Genomic DNA, 24,784 nt, shown 5'->3' with positions numbered 1-24,784 from the left:
TAAATGTTTAATAAGCAAATGAATGTATAAGCCTGCCATGCAAGGAGCCAGTGTTCTGTTTTTGTATAGGATCAGCCTTGCACACAGTTGTTATGCGTATTGAAGTAGAGAAGCATTCCTTCCTTCTTGTTTTCTTTTCTTCACCAAGTATTTATTGAGCAACTTCTGCATTCTAGGTTCTATGGGAGGTGTCAGGCATATTAAAAATAATAAAACATTGCCTCTTCCCTAGAGGTGCTCTCAATTTTAATATGAAGGAAAAACAGCAAAGTAATAATATTGAGTTGGGTACCAATTGCTTAGCAGGAGCCCCTTTCATGTTTATAACTGGACTGTGGGGATGTCTTCTACTCTCTGAGGGCCAGCATTTGAGATGAGTCTTGAGTGCACGTGGTCACCTCCATATTGTGCCCGACACCTAAGCATGTGCAGAAGGTCTTGGGAGAACCTCCTCAAAGTATATCAGTAGCTCCTAGAGAATGGTGTCTGATGTGGAGAATGAAAAGGTCATTGATCAAAGGGTCAGGACCCCTGAGTTCTAGTTTTAGCTCTGCTACTAATTAGCTATGATCTTGGGCAAGTGATCCAATCTATTGGATATCTTATCTGTAAATTGAGGGTGTTGGTCTATACTCTAGGTCAGTGGCTCTCAACCAGGAGTTTATCATAGGATTTTAAAAATATATGTATTCAGTCCCTACCAAAGAGTCACTTAAATCTCCCAAGCTAAGGCCAGGCCATGTGTATTTAGCAAAATAACTTGCTGGTGATTCTGAGAGGCTTTGACTGAACTATATCTGCTCTCGATGGTATCTTGACATCTGAGGTCTCTGGGCCTCTGTCTGGCAGGTCCCCACCCTGACTGAGACACGGAGACTCTAGGCCCACTCCAGTCTTTCTCCTTAATAGGCTGTGAGAACCAGGAACATTGTTTCAAAAAACAATCAGATCAGTAGCTGACATCATAGGTCTTCCTGAAAGAGAGGAAAGAGATGCAGAACAGAGATAAGACAAAAAAAAAAATCCCCAAATGCTTGTAATCACAGCCGGCACCACGGCTCTCTGCAGCTTCTTGAACTTTAAGATGGACCCAGTCATTCTGATGCCCTGACTCCCATATATTTATTCTCTGACTGAGGCACAAAGATCCGAGTGAGCTAATGCATCAACCCATGAAAAATGAACAATTAAAACAATGAAGTTGTCAGTTCTTTTACCAGATTGCAAATAAATAACCTGCCTGTCAGGCTGGCTGCTCTGCTGGACCATTAGTTTAATACAAAGACATTCTGAGAAACGGGTGGATGACAGCGGATCTATCACCGGGCCTTTGATAAAGACTTGAGCAAAATATGCTGTCACAAAACACCTAAGGTCAATCCCAATTTGTGAGAAGCAAAGTATTAGATGAAATTTCAATACACCTCTCTGCCCATCATGAAAGCTATAGGCTTTGAAAAAAAAAAAAGAAAGAAACTGGTGAGATGGTGGGTACTTGTTTTGACAGTCTAAAACACTTTTCTGCTTATGCTTATTTAGCTGTCAGGGACTCTGTGCTGATGTAGAAGACCTTGGAGTTTCTAACCATCACAGTGACCTTGGGACTGCACAACGTATCTTCTTACTAGGCCGGACAGGGTCTTCCCATGAGAAGTTACTCTATGCCGTGTCAAATGCTAACACAGTCATGAATTTCCAAACAAAAAAGTCAATTCATTGCATTTTCTTATGTGTATGGTTTGAATTCTGTGTGCCATCTCAGAAAATGTTTGCCAGCCAGATATATCGCTCAGGTAAAATAATTACATAAGACAGTAGACAAGACAATTAAACAAAGACAAATTCATTACATTCTCTAGTTGAGATCTCATCTATCTTTAAATTTTAGTGGGAAAAGTAAAGATATGAATGACCTCTCACAAGTCACTTTGAAGAAGATAACTGTTATTTCTTAGAAGCAAAAAGTACTATTAGAAAGTTTACCCTATAGTAAAACGAGGTGAGAGGCAGTGTTTATGAGGTTTTCGGAGTTAACCAACTTGTCTCTCTAACTGATTTGTCTCATCTTGAATTCAGCAAAGCTGACTCCTCAGTTTTTAATAAAAATCATTCAAATGCCCGAGAAGCAAACAAATCAAAAACACAATATTTCCCCTTCCAAAATCTTTTGGGTATTTATCTCTATTCAAGTCATATCTTCATGGTCAAAGTGATGTAAGTTCTACCTAAATCAAAAAATAGGAACTGTCAGTTCAATCTTATTTTGGAGTACATTCACTGGTTAATTCAAAGGGTGAAACCTAACTTTAATATGGAGAAGCAACTTAAATCTACAGAGAAGCCACCCTCAGAGGCTTTGTGGTCCCATGGTTGCCCAGAATGATTTCAACTAGAAAGAGGCATCAACTATATTACTTCAAACTGGTTTGACCAGTTCTTCCAGGGGTCTTGGTGGCTAACTAGTAAACAAGGTGAACAAGAAAATGTCAACATAAAACTCTCCAGGCTGATTTCTCTACCTACTAAGTCAAACCACAACTTGGCCTCTTGTCCAACTTTGTAATCTCTTCAATGTTATGTAAAATTAGCACCCTCTCACCTCCTAAGAAGAATCCCCGAGAGACTGGAAAAAAGCTCAGAGCTCATCCTAAGGCTACCTTGGTTTTGTTCCTGATTTTTCCTTAGTAGCCTTGCCATTTGGGCAAATGGCTTAATGTTTGCTTATCTTGCTATGTGCACAGTAACATCTGCTTAAAGGAGACCTTATACATAAAAACAAACACTGTCCTATAGTCAGGGGGAGCCCTTAAAGTTGTTTCCTTCAAACAGAAAAAATAATGTTATTACATTGAGCACTAAGAAGAACAAGCAGTTCATGATATAGAAACTTCCACTGCAATCTGCATTTAGTCTTCTGTCAGGTTTAGCCCTTGAGAAGTCTCTTCCTCCTGAGTCTTACTGTAGGTGTATCTGGGCACTCAAGCTGCTTCCCAGGTTCTTGCTGGGTTCTGACCTTCCCTCAAGAGTCCCAAGTCATTCTCAAAGTGACAGTTATTAAAACCTGTCCTTTGGTTCCGTTAAGGGGAAAAAAAAATTAATTAATAATTGATGATAGCTTTTCCATATTTTTTTATTTTTTAAGGTTATTGTATGACATATAGGTTTATTTGTTTATTTATTTATTTATTTATTTTTGGCTGCATTGAGTCTTTGTTGCTGCACGCGGGCTTTCTCTAGTTGCATTGAGCGGGGGCTACTCTTCGTTGCGGTGCGCAGGCTTCTCACTGCGGTGGCTTCTCTTGTTGCAGAGCACGGGCTCTAGGTGCGCGGGCTTCAGTAGTTGTGGCATGTGGGCTCAGTAGTTGTGGCTAGCAGGCTCTAGAGCACAGGCTCAGCAGTTGTGGTGCACGGGCTTAGTTGCTCTGTGGATGTGGGATCTTCCTGGACCAGGGCTCGAACCCATGTCCCCTGAATTGGCAGGTGGATTCTTAACCACTGTGCCACCAGGGAAGTGCCCATATATATATGTTTTTTTGATGCTAATTTATTTTTTTTAAACATTTTTATTGGAGTATAATTGCTTTACAATGGTGTGTTAGTTTCTGCTTTATAACAAAGTGAATCAGCTATACATATACATATATCCCCATATCTCCTCCCTCTTGCGTCTCCCTCCCATCCTCCCAATCCCACCCCTCTAGATGGTCACAAAGCACTGAGCTGATCTCCCTGTGCTATGAGGCTGATTCAGTGCAATCCCTATCAAACTACCAATGGCATTTTTCACAGAACTAGAACAAAAAATTTCACAATTTGTATGGAAACACAAAGGACCCCGAATAGCCAAAGCAATCTTGAGAAAGAAAAATGGAGCTGGAGGAATCAGGCTCCCAGACTTCAGACTATACTACACAGGTACAGTAATCAAGACAGTATGGTACTGGCACAAAAACAGAAATATAGATCAATGGAACAGGATAGAAAGCTCAGAGATAAGCCCACACACATATGGTCACCTTATCTTTGATAAAGGAGGCAAGAATATACAGTGGAGAAAAGACAGCCTCTTCAATAAGTGGTGCTGGGAAAACTGGACAGCCCATATATTTTTTATATTACATGGTTTTAAAAATATTTATATTTGTATTTATTTCTATAAAGACTTGTGCATCAAGCTATTTTTAATAACTTAGCTCTATTTAATAACATGGTCTCTAAGGGTAAGTCAGAAGCTACTTAAAATATTTAGAAATAGAGAGATTGTGATAAGCTGAATAATAGACCCTCAAAGATGTTCTAATTTCTGCAGTCTGTTAATAGGTAATCTTACATGGCAAATGGGACTTTGCAGAAGTTAAGGATTTTGAGATGGAGAGATTTTTTTGGATTACCTGGTAGGCCTAATGTAATCAAAAAGGTTCTTTTAAGAGGAAAACAGTCAGAGTAGAAAGAAGCAGCTAAACTGCTGGCTTAGAAGATTGAGAAAGTGGCCACAAGCCAAGGAATATAGGTGGGTCCTAGGAGCTAGAAGAGACAAAGAAATGGATACTCTCCTCAAGTGTCCTGAAAGAACACAGCCCTGCCAACACCTGATTTTAGACTTCTAACCTGCAGAACTGTGAGGTAATAAATATATGTTTTTTAAAGCCACTAAATTTGTGACAGTTTGTTACAGCTTAGGAAACGAATACAGAAACATTTATAATAATGTAAGCCTTACCTTGTCTAACATACATACGTACATACCATTGCCAGCACACTGTTTGGGAATTGTATCGGTGACTCGTATGTACCTGGGTCTTTCCCTCTGGAAATTTTTTGTCCTCCCTACTCTTTTTTCCTTCCCCTTCCCCTTCCCACTCCTTATACTCTCTCTAGTGTTTCAGATCTGTTAAACGGTGATCTCCTCAAAGAGAACATTTGGAACTAAACACACCCCATCCCCTGCCTGCCAATCTAAATTAGGGTCCCTGATGTTATTCTCTCTCATACACACTAACCCCTTATAACATTTTTAAATTAGGCACTTATTTGAATGATAATTTTGTTGTGTTCATCTTTCTACTATTGCAAGCTTGATGGGTACAAGCACCATGCTTGATTTTGCTCACTGTTGTGAACCTATCACATAGTAGGTATCCAGGAAATATTTTTTGGCTGAATGAGAACATTCTAGAATTCTGCATATTTTGTAAGATAGATTGAAAGCATGCCCCATAATGCAGTCCATCTGGGATCATGAGGCAACAAACCAACACACCACCTCCTCTTTCAGAGGACATGAAGCAGGCTTTGCATTAACTTTGATTTGCTCTGAAGTCTTAGTCAAAGTCATGATTATTTAGCCAGATGACAGTTGATGGATGTTTTTCATGATGCATATATAATCTAAGAAATGCTAGAGTATTTCTCAAGAATTCTCTTTAATAACATCCAGAATGCTTTTACTTACTTTTATTTCCATTTGCACTTTATTGCTTTTCAATATAAATTGTAAATTCCTGCAAAGACACTTAAACATCCATTTAAGAACAGACTTTGAGAACTTCAAAAGATCAATCTTCCTGAGTAATTATTTATGTCTTCTGCAATTTTGATTCCACTGGAGTTCAGGAATCAAAACTATGGATTTGTCTGAGCTCTTCTTGGGATGGAGAAGTGATTAACATTTGCGAACATTTTTGTGAAGCCTCAAAACACGGAACGATTAATGAAAAAGTGGTTAAATTTTATTTACATGTGTTTCAGAAACATCAAGCCAGGTGATTTCAATGTTTTTTTAGAAAAGCATTGGTCTTTACATATTATATATTTTCCCCATATTATTCTGAATGTGTCTATGGTTTTTGCCCAGGTATAGCATCTTTGTTGAATAGTTGATCCTGATTTTAATTTATTTATTTTTATTTTTATTTTTTTGGCTGTGCTGGGTCTTCGTTTCTGTGCGAGGGCTTTCTCTAGTTGCGGCGAGCGGGGCCCACTCTTCATCGCGGTGCGCGGGCCTCTCACTGCCGCGGCCTCTCTTGTTGCGGAGCACAGGCTCCAGACGCGCAGGCTCAGTAGTTGTGGCTCGCGGGCCTAGTCGCTCCGCGGCATGTGGGATCTTCCCAGACCAGGGCTCAAACCCGTGTCCCCTGCATTGGCAGGCAGATTCTCAACCACTGCGCCACCAGGGAAGCCCTGATCCTGATTTTAAATGCAAGGGTTTCAATGGAAAGGAAACACATTTTACTGAAGTATTATGAGATTCCCTTACGTTACTATGTCTACTAGGTTACTCCTGATAACAATCTGTGAGATAGATTTTATTAATCCCATTTTACAGAAGAGGAAATTGAAGGTCTTAGAGCTTAAATAACTGTTTAAAGCCAGAGATAAGGTCCATAGCCGTGCCGAGCCCCCCGACCCAAAGTTCCCACCATTTCCTCTAGACCACACAACCTTCAGTGGATCTTGCATGGTATTCAGGATGGCCCCCTCTCTCTCAAAGCAGACCAGTCAGAATACCGCTTCCCTCAAAGCCCTATGCCAGTGGGCCCCATAACTCAAGATGGGAAATGGCTAAATATCAATGGATGGGGATACTGGAACTTATTATACAAACCCTATTGTGTTCAGCATGGCCACTTTGACTCCTCTAATGTTATTATTCTCCTCAGAGCACAGGGTTTTGTGGCCATGTTTGCTGTGGCCATATCAAGATTTATACTCAGGTAACCCCATGGCAAAAACAGGTCTTCCCAGTGATGGGAAGAATTTGTAATAACCACAGCTCTTGGTTTCTAAAGTTATCAGAAGGCTTTAATGAAACATTTTGATTTTTTCTGATTGTTTGTGAGCCTTCCATTAGGGATCACCTTTCATCACGTCACAGTGAACTGTAGGTGATGCTGTTAGGCGTTTACTGACCACGATGTGAAGGAAGTAAGAATATCACAAACATCCACTCCCAGTCACCTCTGAAATGCCATAAGCAGTTCTTATTGCTTAGTCACTTATTAACAAACAAAGTTAATAAACTTTTCAGGCAGTAAACCCAGATGTGCTCTTTGGCATACCTGGCAAGTTCAGGATAAGTGCTTTACTGATATATTTGAACAATCAGTGATTCTTAGATAAAAGAATGTCTAGACCAACAGCAGACTACATAAACAGCTGTTCAGATGCCGAGTCAGATTCTACCTAATACTCCCTTATTTGTACATATCCCACTCAAGAAAGGGAGAAAAAAAAATGCATTTTTTGATTAATCACCCCGTGTTTCATTAGTCTTTGTTTTTAAATACTAAGCAAGCAATCAATGGCCCTTAAAGGTAGCATTTCTATTACTGCTGTCATTTCTACTTAAAGCAAACTGGAAGATGAAATGTTTTTAAGGATAGTGGATGCTAAAAAAACGAGTAACACCACAGGAACACAGAGCAGCCAACAAAACACAGGGAGGCAGTGAATAAGACAGTTAATAACTTCTCCAGTGTGAGGGCTTTTTAAAAGGTTTGCTCTTTCACGATGACAAACCCCCAAGGTGATAAATTAAAAGGTTGACCCAGAAATTATTATTCAAATTTAGGTCTGCAACAACCTAAATTGTCTGACTTTTTTTTTTACTGAATTTGTTTGAATGTTCATCAAATACAATCATGAAACTCAAAATGTCTACTTGACTCTGTTTTGTAAGCTGAAAAATACCCAGAAAGCCTTTCTCTTTTCCTAGCAAAATGGCATGATATTATTTAGAAGTTGGAGAGAAAGCTTTCACTGCTTGGCCTGTAGAAAGAAAACAGCATAACCAGCAGAGTAGCTGACAAGTGACACAAATACAGTACATACTAATGCAGAGAGAGAAACAACCTTGAGAATTTAAACCGGCTGCACCAAAAAAAAAAAAAAAAAAAAAAATCTTTATCCAGATATGTGGTCCCTCATGAATTATACTATTATTTTAGTTGATTTTACCTGCCATCACCCTATGATTTTCTTCAGTGACAAGAAAATTGCAGCTGGCCCTTGACAGTTGGTCACAAATTGACTGAACAAAACAAAATCAAAGAGTGAAGTAATCCCCAAGTAAATTTAATGAAACCTAAATCCCAAAGTGCAGCACACTTCTGTAGGCAATGGTCTTATTTAATAAATTTTTCCCTGCTTTCACTTTTAGAGCTATATTTACACAGACAAATTTAATTCATTGGGTTTACATTTCCTCTTTCCCTTCGTTTGTCCACCAGGAACAAACGGGAAGGACTGTAAACAGGTGTGTCAGTGTTCAGCTGAGAATGAGGAGTGTCACCCCATCACGGGGAGATGTACCTGTCTGCCTGGCTACCATGGAAACCGCTATCATCTCCGTAAGTGTGTTCTGTGCTTTAGCTGTAATTGATTGAAGAGACACCGATGGGGGTGGTCATCACTCAGAATGCTAAAGGGCAAATGTTAATTCAAGCTTCTAATTCATTGCAAATCCCCTGGGAATTTTTATTGGACTGGTTGAAAACATACTTTCCTGTGTAACTCATTCTCCTCTTTGCCTTTTCTATTCAAAATATCCCCAAGAAAAAGATAAGAAATAAAGAAGAACATATGAACCAATGAGTATAAATCAATATACAGTAAATGGCAACATATTTAAGGTGATTCATAAAAGTAAGTTAGTTCCAGGATCTGCTTAGGAACAATCAAATTAAACAAATTGTTATTCTGGAATGAAAACAATGACTTGCTTAAATGACAAAATGCCAGTTGGCTCCCTGTTGTGTAATAAAAAAGAATAGTCCGTAGACCAGACACCTTATATTGATTTGTTAGGACATTTTAACATCGAAATGGTTATAGGAGAACACATGATAAAAAGTCCCAAAGAGCATGTTAAAATGTTCAGTCAGCTACTTAATTTTTAAGCTCGTAATTATTTATAATGTACTTTTTATAGGTTTAAGGATAAAGTGATTTGGCCTCAGTTTCATTTTCTCCCCCAACTTGGCTCTTGCCACTCTTTCTCCCTAGTCGTTCCTATAAGAGATTTTTTTTCGACTTTCCTTTCCTAATTCTGCAAGTATATGGATGAGTTGGGGATATTTCCTAAAAAACACCGCCCATAAAACATAGACTCATGGTCAAGCTATTGGTTTTCATTTTCTACAAGCCATAGAATATATATTTTGAATGTCACTTCTCACATTTGTCCTAATTTTAAACGTTACTAGCTAAAAACACAATTCAGCATGTATGAAAATGGTTTCATACACCCATAGGACCCATAATGATTGCATTCTTCAAACTTAAAATGAAGAACTAAAATATATAATTAGTAAAATTTCAATTATTTTTTTCGGTCATGGCAAATTTCAAGCACTTTTGCAGTGGAAGAAAGGAGTTATTGCCTCACATTGCAAGCTGTCACATTTCTCAGGAAGAATTTCTTCTTGATATCAAGGATATTTCATCTGAATAAAATAAAATTAAGTTACATAAAGCTGAGAGTCCTTCCATTTCAGAAGGCCAGCTCCCTTGGGTTGAAGGAAGGGAGCTTCGCCTTGTAAAAGCCAGGCTGAGGCAGGGAACCACTCCCTGACTAGTCAGGTGGGCTTAGTTCCAGGCAACACGTGGTTGAAAGTTGCTGCAAAGGTTCCTTGGGAACATCCACTCTAATTACAGGACGATGAAAAAGGGTTCAAGAAAATATCCATGAAAGGTGTAGCTGGCTCAAAAGCAAAAGCTCCAGCAGCCAAAAACAACTGGGCTTTCATGTTCTCAGGTTCGGAGTGGAGAATCAACATTTTCTCTCGGCAGAGGCCAGAGGAAGCAGAAAAACTTGCAGCAGGAATCTCACCACTTGTTCATAATTCACACTGGGCAGGTCAGTCCCAGTCTGTGGATAGCATGCAGGGAAAAACAAACTGCTCGGTAGATGCAAACTCATCATGCTATCATCTATGTATTTTATGACCAATGAGAAATTGTATAGAGTGACTACAGGCCCTGGTAATCTTTTGTTTCTCCAAACTGCAATACTATTTATTAGAAGTCTCTTTGAGAGAACTGAAGGCATTGGAGTCCTCTAAAACCATGGGCATTTCTGTTGACAGTATTCATAAGAACACCCTTACATTGGTTGAGGATGCTTTGAGAAACATGGACCACAGGAAGCTCACCTGTGCCAGGAGGAAGCTGTCAAGGCATTAGTGGAAGCTTGGCTTTAATGCTCTTGCTCATAGCAATAAAAATTCAAACAGACCACATCTTCGTATCTGTTTTTAAGAGTAAAATAAAACTGTGCAGCAATGGCTGGTGTGTGTGTGAGCAACCTGGTCAAACACTACTAGGAAAACAGACTGAAAAAACAGATTCATGCTTTTCATTTGCTTTGGAGCTAAGTGTCTCAAGATACAGTCACAACCTTGCCTGTTCTAAGTTTCTAATAAAGCTACCAAATGTCACTCACATCATCCTGGTATACAGTAGCCTTCAACATTTAAACAAATCAGAACTGTGAATTCATTTCCAAGCTTCTTCCTAGTTAATCTCTTTCATGTAGAGGGGATGGTACAAGGATGGGGAAAAATAGTCATCTTCTAATGGAAAATAACCAAATATCCCTTTGCCAGAGAAACAAAATTTCCTGGGAGAGCGAATTGTAATGAATAGAGCAAAGGCCAAGTAATGATCAAAATGGAACTTTAGGAAATGAGGGAGGGGAGACCAAACACACAAACAAGCCAAATGAAATCATTATGTCCTGGGTGTATGTTTCCTTGTTAAATTTAGTGAACACCTGAGCAAGAAATGTATGCATGATTCCAGAAGTCAAACTTTCATATAACTACAGAATTATATGAGAAAGTGGAACTGTCAGTAAAATAACTTATTCTTGGGGAAAAAAGTTATGGGCACTTTTGTAAACACGTATCATACTCTTGATATAAATTTAATGAGTTGCGGGACTAAGAGGTTAGTGCATATACTGTCTTTCAACAGATGTTATGCTCATTAGTAGGTTAATTTCATCAAGTTCAGTATTCCGATTTCAAAAGGATAATTAAGTTGAAGGTTTATTTTTTTTTTTGTATATACGAAAAAGGAACTGCAAGGGATGATTGTTTTCAAATGCAAAACCACCGTTCAGATAGTTCGAAAATGAGTATATGTCAGAGAGAAATTGTTTTCCAAGTAACTTCAACTCAAATGAAAGTGATCTCAAAATATAGATCTTTACACATATCAGTTATATAAATTCATCAAATAATGGCATATAAACTCTTTTTTCCTTTTAACTGAAATGCTGATTCTTTTATACGCATTATTATATCCACAATTTAACATTTCCCTTATTAATAAATATGTAAATTTCACTTTATCGGGTGTTTCCCTTTTCCCTATTTGCACAAAAATCCATGTCACTTTTCACTTCCTTGTCATGTGACTACAGAATTTTCTATGCCAATCCATTCTGATTCATTTAACCTCCTTTTTGGAAGCAACATGCCAGCAGTGCACCCAAGACTTCATTGTTTCCAATTGCATACCTTTAGCTTGCTTTGTGTTTTTTTTTTTTCTCTAATATCAAGCAACCAAACATTCTTTTAAGCATCACACATAGTAATGATAAAAATTATTTAAAAAATTACATTCTGAAAGATTGACCTTGATAGACATGAAAGCATTTTATATCTTGGTGAATAAGAGAAGAAGAGGAGGGACTTCTCTCGTGGCGCAGTGGTTAAGAATCCACCTGCCAATGCAGGGAACACGGGTTTGATCCCTGATCTGGGAAGATCCCACATGCCACAGAGCAGCTAAGCCCGTGCACCACAGCTACGGAAGCCCACGTGCCTAGAGCCCCTGCTCCGCAATGAGCAGCCACTGCAGTGAAAAGCCCGCGCACCGCAACGAAGAGTAGCCCCCGCTCGCGGCAACTAGAGAAAGCCCGCGCGCATCGATGAAGACCCAACGCAGCCAAAAATAAATAAATACTTTTTTTTAAAAAAAGAGAGAAGAGGAGCTAGAGACTCTTTTTAAACCACTAGTTCTGTTTTTAGGTATACTCTATTGAATTTTTGTGAGGGAGAAAAATAACTTCTCTAGGAAGACCAAAGAATGCCGTTTACCAAAGAAGCATCCATTAGCTATGAGAACTGACATCCCTTGGAAGGAGGGAACAACAGAAGAGAATGTGAAGTGCATCCATCATTTTTCATAGAAAGGAATAAAGAAATACGGCAGCTGCAACAGAGAAGTAACCTTTGGTAGGAATGATTCTAGGTGTTTTGCTTTCCATCCCCATCATGAAGGGTTTTATTTTAAAACTGAAAGAGAAGGGAGGGAAGAAGAAGCCATTCTTTGAGACTCAAGGTGAGACCATGGGTTTTAGGACAGGATGTAGATAGGGATTATAAACGATCTGGATCTCAATAAAAACCATTCTTTGGCTTCTACCTCTAAAACCTGCTACTTGTGCAGTACTCCAAAGTGTTCTTTACCATCTGATTCTTATATAGAAATACAGGATAAAAGGGAAGGAAGCAAGTGTCATCCAGTCTCTAATTTAGTCATTGTTAGAGCTGAGCTTCCAAGTGAAAAGATTTTGCAAGAGGAAGGACCTAAAGCAAATATGAAGCCTTTGGACTCAGGTCAAGCAGGTAGGGAAAGCGTTTTGCCATGTGCCCACCAATGATCCTGCCACCATGAATGAAAATGATGGCTACCATTGACTTGGGAGCTATCTGAATTTGGCAATATGCTAGATGCTCTACTTGTTCACACAATAAGCCTGTGATTCTGTTATCATCCCCTTTGGGAATGAAGAACCAGGAATTCAAAAGAAGGACTGACTTAACAACACTAGCAAGTGGAAGATATAGGGTTCAAATTATAGTCCATTCAAAATTTCCTACAGCTTTATATTTTAAATATATGACAGGAAAAAAGAAAGTTATCTTTAACAGATGACAGAATTTTGTGCAGTAAAAATTTCAAGTAACTATACTCTAGGACTCAACTTCCTCATCTTAAAATAAGAGTTGAATCAGATGGACTTGAGGTCTCTTGAAACTCAAACTTCTATGATTTTAAGACTTTAAAGTACCAGACATTTCACAGAGCAGGAGAATATCGTATTTGGAAGTGCTTCAAAGTTAATCAAGTGCTTGAATCCCTGCTGCATTTTCTCTGCTAGTTACCTATCCTATTTCTGCTGGAACTCCTACAAAGATGGGTAACTCATTACCTCCTGGAAAAAGCTTATTCCAATCCTGGACAGCTCTTTCAGAAAGTATTTCCTTATTGAGATAAAATCTGCCTGCCTCCTTTTCCATGAGACTTCCTTTTCATGTGTGAAGACAGTTCTATCTTCTGAGGTCTACTTTCTCCTGGCTAAACACCCCCAACCTTTCAATCATTGCACAGATAATGTGGCCTTCAGGTCACTCTTTGTCCTGTTCAATCTCCTTTTATCTTGAAGTCTGGCCATTTATCTATCTCTTACACAGGTATCAGAATGGTTGGCCATGCATCCATGGATATGAGAGTAGAAAATTGAGAAACTAACAGAAAATAAAGATGCTTCCTCCATGCTTGGTGCCATTTTGAATTCTTATTTGTATTAAACCCAGATCATTCCAGATAAGACAAATTATAATACTTAAACATTAATTGAAATAATGATTTTTTCTAGGCTGGAATGAAATAATCTTGTTCAGTGAATTGTCTTTTATTCTGAGCATTCTCTAAAAGTGGGTAGATTTTCAAGGAAGCTCAAAGTTAAGTTTCTTATATCTTATTAATGAACAGCATCAGGAATTTTATGTCCCCTTCCATATTTCTAAGGTTTGTATCTATATCAACTCATATCCTCAGATATGTCCATGACTTGAATCAGTAGCTTAAATGTAATTAAAAATACCAAAGTAATTGGACTGTTGAGTTAACCACATGACTATGGGAATGAAGTTAAACACTGATAGCTTCAAGTTACAGTACCACATACAGTTTTGTTCTCCTTCAACAGGTTGCCCAAGAGGCACTTACGGTCCTTATCGCCAAAGGAGGTGTAAGTGCCTGAACGGTGGCAGCTGTGACACCATGATTGGCACCTGTGATTGCCCTCCTGGCTTCATCAGAGCTGACTGCAGTCAAAGTAAGTCACTCTACATACTATGAAGCAGATATGCTGAAGCAGAGTTTTAAAGAACAGCACTTAGAGAGTAAATGTGGTTGCATTTATTTTACATAATGATTTATTGCAGTAACAGCAATCGGCAACTGACCTGTATTCTAGGTTGAGGAGTACTTAACAGCAGGCATTTGATTGAGAGCTGAAGTCAGTGAAGGCAGCCAAAGAGAGACCTTTGGTCACATCCTCTCTTGCCCCCAGAAGTGCTGGACTCAAGTCAGGATAAGAAAATCTGTTTGGCAAGATCAGAGCAGACTGGAGATTCCTGCATACAAAATGTCAAACTCATTGTCCAAAGTTCCACAATTTCATTTATCCTCAGCAATTTCCTCAGTTCAAAATTAAATAGTTCCCCTAGTTACCAAAAATTAACCATTTCCTGAAAATCTGAAGACCTTAACGACCAATCATACAAACAACTATTGACATCAAGGGACCAGATGTAAATGAAAGATTCCTTACAAATGCACTGGCTTAGATACTATGGGGATATCCTTAGCAAATACATTCTGCTTTCATCAGATCTGCCATTTTCTAACTATTTAGACAGTTTGTAAGATGATGAGGAGGAGGCAATGAGTAGGAGAGGGCGTGGTGGGGAGGTGGTCCTGGCAATGCTGTGTTCTTTGACCTAGTGCTGTTGATGAGGATGTTTGCCTTGTGATCCTTCATTGATCTGCGCATCGAAGTTTTTGTGCACTGTTCTGTATCTTGCACTTCACAAAAGAGTGAAGATCTTAAAGATAGAAGGGCTGTGATTGTAAACTTGAGATTCCTTTATTTGGAAGAATGATAATGAAGTTTGAGATCAGGCAGAGCACTAAATTGTTATGTGCTAAAGCTATCCAGAATGCTTATCTTCCTTAGGCAGGTAGTTACTCTGTCTTCTTTGTAGGAGGGTAATTTTAATTACTCTGCTTCAGTACCCTGCTGTTCTGCGGATAAAAGATGAATAAGATAAAGTCCTGGCTCCAAGTAGCAGAAAATTGAAACCTAACGGATACTGCCTCTGAGGCCTCAAGGGCCAAGTTATCTCTGAGTGAAAGCCAACCCATAAGCATCTCCCAAAGAAGGTTCTAACTGGCTCCTTTGTGTTTATTCTTCAAAGAAAATCGTTGGAGAAATTTCTTAATTTCCTTAGGCCAGAGCATCTTCAAAAGTTACGGTTTCCCTGAATATTGGGAGTAGTTTTGTCTTCAGAAAGCCATAATTTCCCTTCTTTGCTTTGACGGCTAGGGAAGTCAGAGCCATATTTGCAGTCCACCTCTTACAAGTTCAAAGAATTATGATATTCGTTTATGTATACACTGTTACTATATTTTCCCTTCACTTGATTCTCACAGACATTTATTTTATCTCTGTTTTATCTGTATTTTGATAAGCATCTCAATGAAACTGTGGAGTGAGATTGCAGCAAAACAAGCAAGCAAATTAATAAATGTGTTAATTTATGAATAAATTAATTTTTAATTTATATTCATAATATTAATTAAATAGATATAATCTATTAAAAGTAATTTAACAGATTTGTTGTTTTTAATAAATGCACAGTAAATTTACAAATAAATTAATAAATACATAAATAAATATTTAGAGATATGAACATAATGGATCCTATATCAATGCATAGAAGTGTAAGCTAAAATTTCGGAGTGGACTTTAAGAGGAAACATACTCAAGATTATCACATACACACACACACACAGGCAAAGACAACCATGCGGTAAAGCAAGACTGAGTCTGTAAGTGTCATTTATGTCATATACATACATAAATGTCTGACACTATATATTTGGATGGAATTCCTGATATCAACTAAAATTGCACTAAGTAAGCAAGAATTTGAACAGGTCCTTTTTTACTTCGGTTTTTTGGAGTAAACTTTTAAACTGAAAACTTAAGGCAAATCAGGGAAACCTATTTGACTAAAAGAAAAGGTCATGTATTTACACGTTTTTAAAAATCTTGACTGGCGAAACGTTTTAAAAAGGAAAATCTGGTTTCCTTTTGCTCTGCTTTGTTTTGCTCCTTCCTGCAGCTTGTCCTGAAGATCACTATGGGCAGGACTATGTCCAGCGGCGTTCCTGTGGCTCAGGACAGTGTGACCCAGTGACTGGAGGGTGCCAGTGTCCACCTGGCCAAACGGGAGCCAGGTGTCAGCACGGTAACAATGCCTTCAGGGTCACCTTGTTCGTCCAGGCACTAATTAAGCTAAACTCTGAAGGCAGGTGCCAGGGCATATAATTAAGTGGGCATTGTTTATAACACTTTCTTCTTAAATGTGGCTTTAATAACATGAAAGTACACACTCCTGTAGAGTTATAAAGGAAATAGTCTACTGGGGAGTAAACAAAAACAAAGAATAATTTACACATAGTCTTGACCAGGAGCAAATTTTTAAGTAACTGGCTAACTTTTGTAAAACTACCTCGAATTGTGTGTTGGAGGTATCTAATCATACCAACTGAAGAGTTTTATGTCCTCATCAATATTCAGCCCATTGAAAGCTGTAAGAAAAATGAGAGACAGGAGAAAAAATAAACAACCATGATCTTGGTTTAAAACTGCAAAACTTTCTTGAACTAAATAGTATTATTTATTATTATCATAATAACAATCATGATAACTGAAGAACTGTCAAGTTCAATGAAAAGACGTGCACAGAGGATGTTGGGCCCCTACAGCTCTTGAGTGGGGTCAGCAGAGCAGCTGTTTCTCCATGGCATACGCAGAGGAGCGAACCTAATGACCCTTTGTTGAAATACAAGAGTTGGGTATGTGGGCAGGCTGCAGGAGCTTTCTTGAACCCCACCTGACATCACAAAGTGGCAGGGAAATGGGATAAAACCAAGAAGTGCACAGACATATCATCTTTTCAAGTCTTCTCTAGAACAGAGGGGAATCTATGAACTAAAAGCAGCCTTGCAAGCTAAAGGGAGGCTGAGCCCACCCACGCATATACACATATCCCATGACTTTGTGTCATATGGGGTCTTACTCTGGGCCAAGGAGGTATCCTAATAGCTAAAATCATTTTTCTAGCCCCGAATTGATACTACCCCCCTAAAAATTACAGGTGCACAAGAAACCAATCTGATACATTAAAACAAACTGGTGCATATAAAAACCTTCCCTCGTCTTGGAAACAAAATCTGAAACCATTCAAAGCTTTTTTAGTACAAATTCTGTAAGAAGGAGAAAGGAGAAAAGGAATAGGGAAACAAATAGCAGATGAACACAGAGCAGAAGAGTTTTGTTATGGAGCCCATGAAAATATTAACCAGAATTTCTTGCAAGCATTCGACGGACATAATGAAAAAATGTTCCCTATAAATTGTGAGGGCAATGCAGAGATACAAGGGTTCATGGAATAGATGAAAAGACAACAAAGGGAAATGAAAAAGTAAGCTGGCAGAGCTCAGAAAGAAGTGGAAATGAAAATTAAACCTCACATCATATAAATGTAGACCACACTGAACGCAGGTATTGGGAGAATAGAACCTGCTGATGCGACAACCACGTACATGGAGAATATACTTGAGGAAAGTGAAAACAATGAAATGGAAAAAATAGACAAATATAAAAATGGAAAAGAAAATATTCATGTATAATCAAGATGTTTTTCCTCTGAAATGAAAGATCTGCTGCTACAGATTGAATGAATACATTCTATCCCTAGAAATACTAGTTAGGATTGATCTTAAGCGAGGGGAAACTCTATTGGCGATATAAGAAAAAACATGAGATCTCATATGAAGAGATGGGGAAAATCAGTCTGGCCTGATACTTCACATCAATATTTATTGCTAGCATATGGCTATCAAAGCCTATGAAGTTCTAGGGAAAAAATATGACTCAAGTATTTTATACATAGTTAAACTGTTATTCAAGAATAACATATGATGGAAAATAAACAACAATTTTTAATAATCAACAGTTGCTGGGAATATAGTAGCCATAAAATATTTTGAAGAAACTTCTAGAAGATAAATTTGAGCAACCAAGTAATACGTGGAAAATCTCTGGTTAAAAAAACGTTTAGTGGGTGTTAAGTCTATTTTAATTAAGGCTAAGTTTAAAACAAATGTGGAAATTATGGTGACACGGTATATGATAAATACATAGATATTTTACATGATAAAAATGTTTAGATTTTAACATAACGAGCATAAGCTGAAAGGGAAGAGAGGCTGGAGGAGTATAAGTATCTTGATCTTATTTCTTCATTAAAGTTTGTGGGATGGGAGGGACAAATCTGTGTCAAAACATATTGTTCAAATATGACATCTCAATAAATATGTTTAAGTGTATAAAGATAAATGCTGGAGTTTAGAATGCTGTAATTGAGAATTTAAGACTAAAAATACAGCCAAGTAAAATCAGGTGAAAAGAGAAATGAGAAAAATTCGGAGAAAGCAGAATCATATCAATTCCATCACCACTCATACTGGTGAGTCAATATATACCAAATGAAGAAATTCATTATATTTTATATTATATGCACTGTCTAAAGAAGATCCTCTAGATTATATAAAATTATGTTTATACGGTTTTCACTTAGAAAAACTGGAGTACACACACTTTTTCCTATTCCTCCCTCTAAACCCAGTAAAAATTCTAGACACTATGTAGAAAACATAAGACTCTCTGAAGTGTGGAGAGAAGATGGCAGGCTTGCCACAACTATGGGGACCTAGGGTCAACATGATGGTAAGTTCCCTGGGTTTTCTCTTCTGTCTCATGTACCCTGGACTGGGAGCTGGAGAGCCTGCAACCCAGGAGGGCCAATGGGTGCAGACAAAGAAAGGTCCAAGATAAGCTTGTTTCTCTAGTCAAAAGATCAGGAAAGGACAGCCAAGCAAGACAGAAAACTCTTAGACAGTAACGAGTGTATTCCCATCAAACAGAATAAAACTGTTTCCTCAACCACAGCCCCATTAGCAAAGGCCAAGTGAGGAGTCTAGCCTTCCAACTTCACTGGGGTGTACGAGGCACCCCTCACCCTGCACTGGGATGCGATGAGAGAAGTACTAGTGGGGCTGGGACTTTCATCCCTGCCAGATAGCAATGGACCCGCCACCCTGGCAGTGACAGTGGAAACCATGTGGAAAGCATGAATGTCCACTCCCACCAGATGGTGAGGAGACCACACCCCTCTGTGCTAGGGTGGAATCAGAGGAGGTCTAGTGGACAGTCAAGGCTTTCATAAGCAGCAACGAGGCCACCCCACACAGTGTCGGTGGAGGTTGAGTAGGGAGCCATAAGGAGGCATTTCTACCCCTCTGTCAGGTAGGTGTCAGCCTAGTGGGGAGCCTGAACTCTTGCCCTGGCCCAACAGGAATGAGGCACATTTATCCTTGCTCCCCCTTGGAGGCTGTATGAGGAACTTGGACTTCAACCTCTAACTGATGAACCTCTTTCCTTGCCAGTCAAGTATCGTAGGGGACTTGCTAAAACAGAATATTTAAATGAGATCCAGAGTCTCATAATATTCAAAATGTCCAGGTTCATTCAAAAATTATTCATTATACCAACAACCAGGAAAATTTCAACTTGAATAAGAAAAAATAATCAACAGACACCAACACTCAGATGACGCTGATGTCAAAATTATTTGATAAGAATTTTAAAGAAGCCATCATAAAAATGATTCAGTGAGCAACTATGGACATGCCCAAGACAAATTCTTTTTAAAAAAATAGAAAGGTTCAACAAATAAGAGACATAAAGAAGGACCAAATGGAAATTTTAGAACTGGAAAATACAAAAACCAAAATTTTAAAAATCTCAGTGTTTGGAGAGGAGGGGACTGAGGAACACATTAGCGAACTCAAAGATAAAACAATATAAATTACCCAATTTAAACAGCAGAGAGGGAAATGAAAACAACTTAATAATAATAATAACAACAACAACAGCAACAACCGAGCTTTGGGGATCTGTGGAACTAAAAAAAAGCTCAAACGTTTATGTCATCAGAGTCAGAGGAGAGGAGAAAGAGGGCAGGGCTGAAAAAGGAGTCAAAGGAATAATGGCTAAAGATGACCTAAACATGACAAAAAATGTAAACCTACAGCATGAAAAATCTGTGTGAAGGCCGAACAGGATAAACTGAAAGAAATCCACAAAAGACATATCAATGTCAAACTTCTGAAAACTGAAAAAGAAAAAATCTTGAAAACAGCAAGAGAAAAGCAATACCCACCTTAGCTTGGAAAACAAGACTCTAGAATAAATGAAGGTATATAAATGGGTACAGACACACCAAGCACATGTGAATAAAAATAAAGCAGTATGCATGGCATCAATATCAATGTTAACTTTTATAATTAATAAGTGAATTGTTAACAGGGAGTAAAAAACAGGAGTTTTTCTTTTTCTATGGTTAGAGAAAAAAAGCATGATGTAGTAAGGCTTGAGAGTACTAGGTGTGTTGAAATTTTAAATCAAGTGGTCAGGGCAAGTCTCTTTGAAAGAAGTGAGACGTATTGACCTATGATACAGAAAAAAGCTGGTAACAGCTTTTTTAGAAGGGAGACTGGAAAACTAGAGCACAGGGATGGAAGACTTTTTTCCTTAATATACCTTTATATACTGTTTGAAATATTTATCGTGTAATTACAATAACTTTTAGAAAACAATAAAGTTATTTACACAGTTCTGTGTGAATATTGTTCTAGGACTTAGACCTGTGGAAAGAAAGATTTCTAAGTACTGTTCACTTTTCCAATTATGTTTTTTATCCAGTGTCTTATCTTGGAGTCCTATATTTTCACAGATTCACCAGTTTCATCAGTACATTTCAACATTCAGGTTGGAAGATGAATGGGCCTCCTGGTTGATGAGGTTGTTTTGGAAGGGTGAAAGGGACACAGATGAAAGTTTATTTTTATAGTATAAGACTCGGTATCATTGATTTTGCTTAAGTGTCTTAAAGGCAAAAACCAAAAACACATACGATGACAATTCAACCATTAATTGCACAACTATACCTGTTTTTTTTTTTGTTTGTTTGTTTTTAAGTATTTATTTATTTATTTATGGCTGTGTTGGGTCTTGGTTTCTGTGCGAGGGCTTTCTCTAGTTGTGGCAAGCGGGGGCCCCTCTTCATCGCGATGCGCGGGCCTCTCACTATCGCGGCCTCTCTTGTTGCGGAGCACAGGCTCCAGACGCGCAGGCTCAGTAGTTGTGGCTCACGGGCCCAGTTGCTCCGCGGCATGTGGGATCTTCCCAGACCAGGGCTCGAACCCCTGCATTGGCAGGCAGATTCTCAACCACTGCGCCACCAGGGAAGCCCTATACCTGTTATTTTAAATAAACAAAACTGAAATGCTTCTTTCATTTGAGACTAAAGTTAAGCACACCTATTCAGTTAAATAAAGGCAAGGAAGGAAGTGTCATACGAATTGAATTCAAGTATGTGCTCTGTTGTATATTAACTAAAAGCTTTAGGGCAAGTTAAATTTTTTTTTTTCTCTACCGTTTCTCCCACCATCTAAAATAGAAAGAGAAGCCAGAAGTTCTAGGTTTGAATCTTGGTTCTTATCTTTACTGGCTGCTTAAGCTTGAGCAAGAGTTAAGTTTCTCAGCTTCAGTTTTCTCAAGTATAAAATAAGAATACTGTTACCCACATCAGAGAAATATGTGTAAGCATTAAATGAGATAATTCATGTGGAAAATATCATTATGTAAAACTACTATAAACTAGAGGATATAAATGGCAGGATTTTGGCCAAATCTAGCCACAAATGTGTTTGAATTGGCTGACATAGTTTTGGCTTCCACAATGCTATAAAACAATTTTAATTAGTTGCCAACTTTCAAATATTGGATGATTTCATATAAAGTATGGATTTTTAGTTTTCCTGAAAAAAATCATATTAGCTGGCTGTATTGGGCTCATATTCTTCTTGGCAAAACCAAATAAATGTGAGTAATGGTTCCTCTCCCACTGGTGGCACTTCCCGTCATTCAATTATTTTCCCCCTGACAATGAAGGCTCAATTTCCCTTATGTCTGGTCAGCTTCACTCTTGTGTAGCTTAACTCCTCTTGCCAGTGCATTTTTGCTTGTGTCACCCACCACTTTGTGCTGAAGTGCTTTTCAGATTTCAGCACAGAGACATTAGGGAACAAATGACTGGTCCGTCTTCTTTATCAATTATGAGATTAAATACATAAAATCTCCCATCACTACTCTAAGATTGATCTCTGTTTGTCCATAGGGCATCTCCAGTTCCTGAAGTATACCAGGCACATAGTTATGAGCTCAATAAGTATTTATGGAGTGAATGAAAACATGAAGGAATGACAGTGATGTGCTTACTACCCTAAGGATACATCTGAGTAGTTGTTTGTTTTAATTTGAGCATTTAAAAAAATGGTTTTGCTATATAGATTTCTTCCTGAAGATTACTTACTGAAGCAGAGAAAAATGTTTGCTGTGTGACATGTTTATTGTTTGATTTTTTTATTTTTACTACAGGATGTCCCCCAACAAGGTATGGCCCAAATTGTGAGCTAAAATGTACCTGTAAAAATGGTGGCCTTTGCAATCCTGTGGATGGAAGCTGTACCTGTCCCCCTGGCTGGACAGGAAATTATTGTGAAAAAGGTAAGTTGATTACTACCTTCTTTCATTCAATAAAAATCTACAGCATACTGCCATTGGTTGATAAAGTATAGTAGAAACCTGTGAAGGGGCTCTTTTCCAATAAGTTTATGCAAGTTGTTTATAATTATGATTGCATTTCCAATAAAAATAATGTTAATACTGATTGATTTTGTTACCTTGTTACTGGAATACCACATGAAAACTCTTAAAACTCTTAAGTAATTGAAATAGTATTAATGGGAAAGAGCTCCTTTGAGACCTAAATCCCACTCCCCCTCCAGCCACTTCTGGAGGCGGATGGGATGGAGGATGCAGGGCCCTGGGCAGAGCCAGTTCACATCAGGAGTGGACTCAGCTGCAAGGAGAGAAGTGGAGGATTCTGGGAGCAGAGGTCTCCAAACTGCACCTCATCGGGAGAAATTTAATCACGCACCACCATAAATGTACTTTTATTTAGAAGTGACATTCATGTGCTTCTCCACTAATATGTACATTATAAAGGTTTAAATTGATAATGAATGGATAAAGATCAATAGTTGTTTTAATGTTTTCTTTTGGAACCACAGTTGATAATTTTGTACAACACTGAAAAGCATGCACCATAGTTAGGGCACACTATTGTAGGAGATAGTGTTGTGTTTTTGCAGAATATTGAGAAGGAGCAGTGAGGCAGAGCATGGGTGAGAACACTGTGCTTGGGGCCTAAATTTGGGGTGCCCTGAGTAAAACATAATCCACAGGGAACTTTTACCTAGATGGTTCCAACTGTGGGGGCTATGGCTCTTCAGACCTGTGGCCCTAACATACTTTCACAGTGAGTGTGAGTACCCGCCATCCTTTGCCGCTAATTTGACCGTCATGAAACTCGGCAGCATGGCACAGGCGAAAGCACCTTGCACCGGGGGTGGATAGCCCATAGGCTAATCTCTGCTCTGCTGACCATGCTCTGTGCCTTGGAGAGGTTCGCAACCTCTCCCTGAGTTTCCCATCTGAAAGTGAGTATGATGACACTTGGAAATGACAGCCCTTCTAAATCCAACATTCAAGACCATTTTTCACAGAATTTTTAAAAACATGGACATCCTCCCTAATTCATGGGAAACAGCTCCTATCAATTTTGTGATATTTGGGACTCCTAAATCAGAGGAATAGCAGTGTGTTTAGAATAGATGTGTTCATGTTGTTTTTGTTTCTAATTCAGAGTTGGATAATTCTAGCATTTTGGGTTGTGGGATATTTTAACTTTTGATTCTATCATTTAAACTCTTTATTATGGAACATTTCAAACACATACAAGAGTTACTGAGTCATGGGGTAAGTACAAATATAGTTTTGCAACATACTGACAGATTTTCTTTCATGTGGAATTGTACCATATTGCATCCTCATAAACAACATATAGAATGCCTGTTTCCTCACAAGGGAATCAAAAGAGTATATTATCAAAATTTTGGTGAGAAATGTTATATTAGTGGAGTTTTAACTTTCATTTTTATTATTATGAATAAAGTTTAGCATCCTCTTTAATGGGTAAGGACGTTTTTCTATAAATTGTCTATTTGTACTGTAAATAGTTGTACTTTTTGTGTGCCCATGGGAGGAGGTGAGCTCGGGGTCTTTTTTATTCCACCATCTTGACCACTACCATCCCTGCATGGCTTTTTTTTTTCCAACAGGATAATTGGGTTTCTAACATGACAGCTGACTTTTTTTTTTTTTTTTTTTTGGCTGTGTTGGGTTTTCATTGCTGTGTGCAGGCTTTCTCTAGTTGCAGCGAGCGGGGGCTACTCTTCCTTGCACTGCACAGGCTTCTCACTGCAGTGGCTTCTCTTGTTGCAGAGCACGGGCTCTAGGCGTGCGGGCTTCAGTAGTTGTGGCACATGGGCTCAGTAGTTGTGGCTCGTGAGCTCTAGAGAGCAGGCTCAGTAGTTGTGGTGCACGGGCTTAGTTGCTCCGTGGCACGTGGGATCTTCCTGGACCAGGGCTCGAACCCGTGTCCCCTGC

General features: G+C 38.6%; 1 protein-coding gene across 2 annotated transcripts in view; it reads left to right on the top strand.

Annotated features, from left to right (window-relative positions):
* LOC309629771 (uncharacterized protein) overlaps nt 1–24,784 on the top strand; it is an 80,138-nt gene that overhangs the window by 50,242 nt on the left and 5,112 nt on the right. For both annotated transcript variants that reach the window (XM_082394286.1, XM_082394285.1), the window contains exons 3-4: nt 8,229–14,131; nt 22,652–22,780. In XM_082394286.1, the coding sequence (XP_082250412.1) occupies nt 13,927–14,131; nt 22,652–22,780 (334 nt within the window). In that variant the 5' untranslated portion in view covers nt 8,229–13,926. The remainder of the gene's footprint in view (nt 1–8,228; nt 14,132–22,651; nt 22,781–24,784) is intronic.

This window comes from Balaenoptera borealis (genome assembly GCF_965194805.1).
Source record: "Balaenoptera borealis genome assembly, chromosome: 5".
In the NCBI taxonomy this organism is placed as follows: domain Eukaryota; kingdom Metazoa; phylum Chordata; class Mammalia; order Artiodactyla; family Balaenopteridae; genus Balaenoptera; species Balaenoptera borealis.
This window is presented reverse-complemented; position numbering and strand designations above follow the sequence as displayed.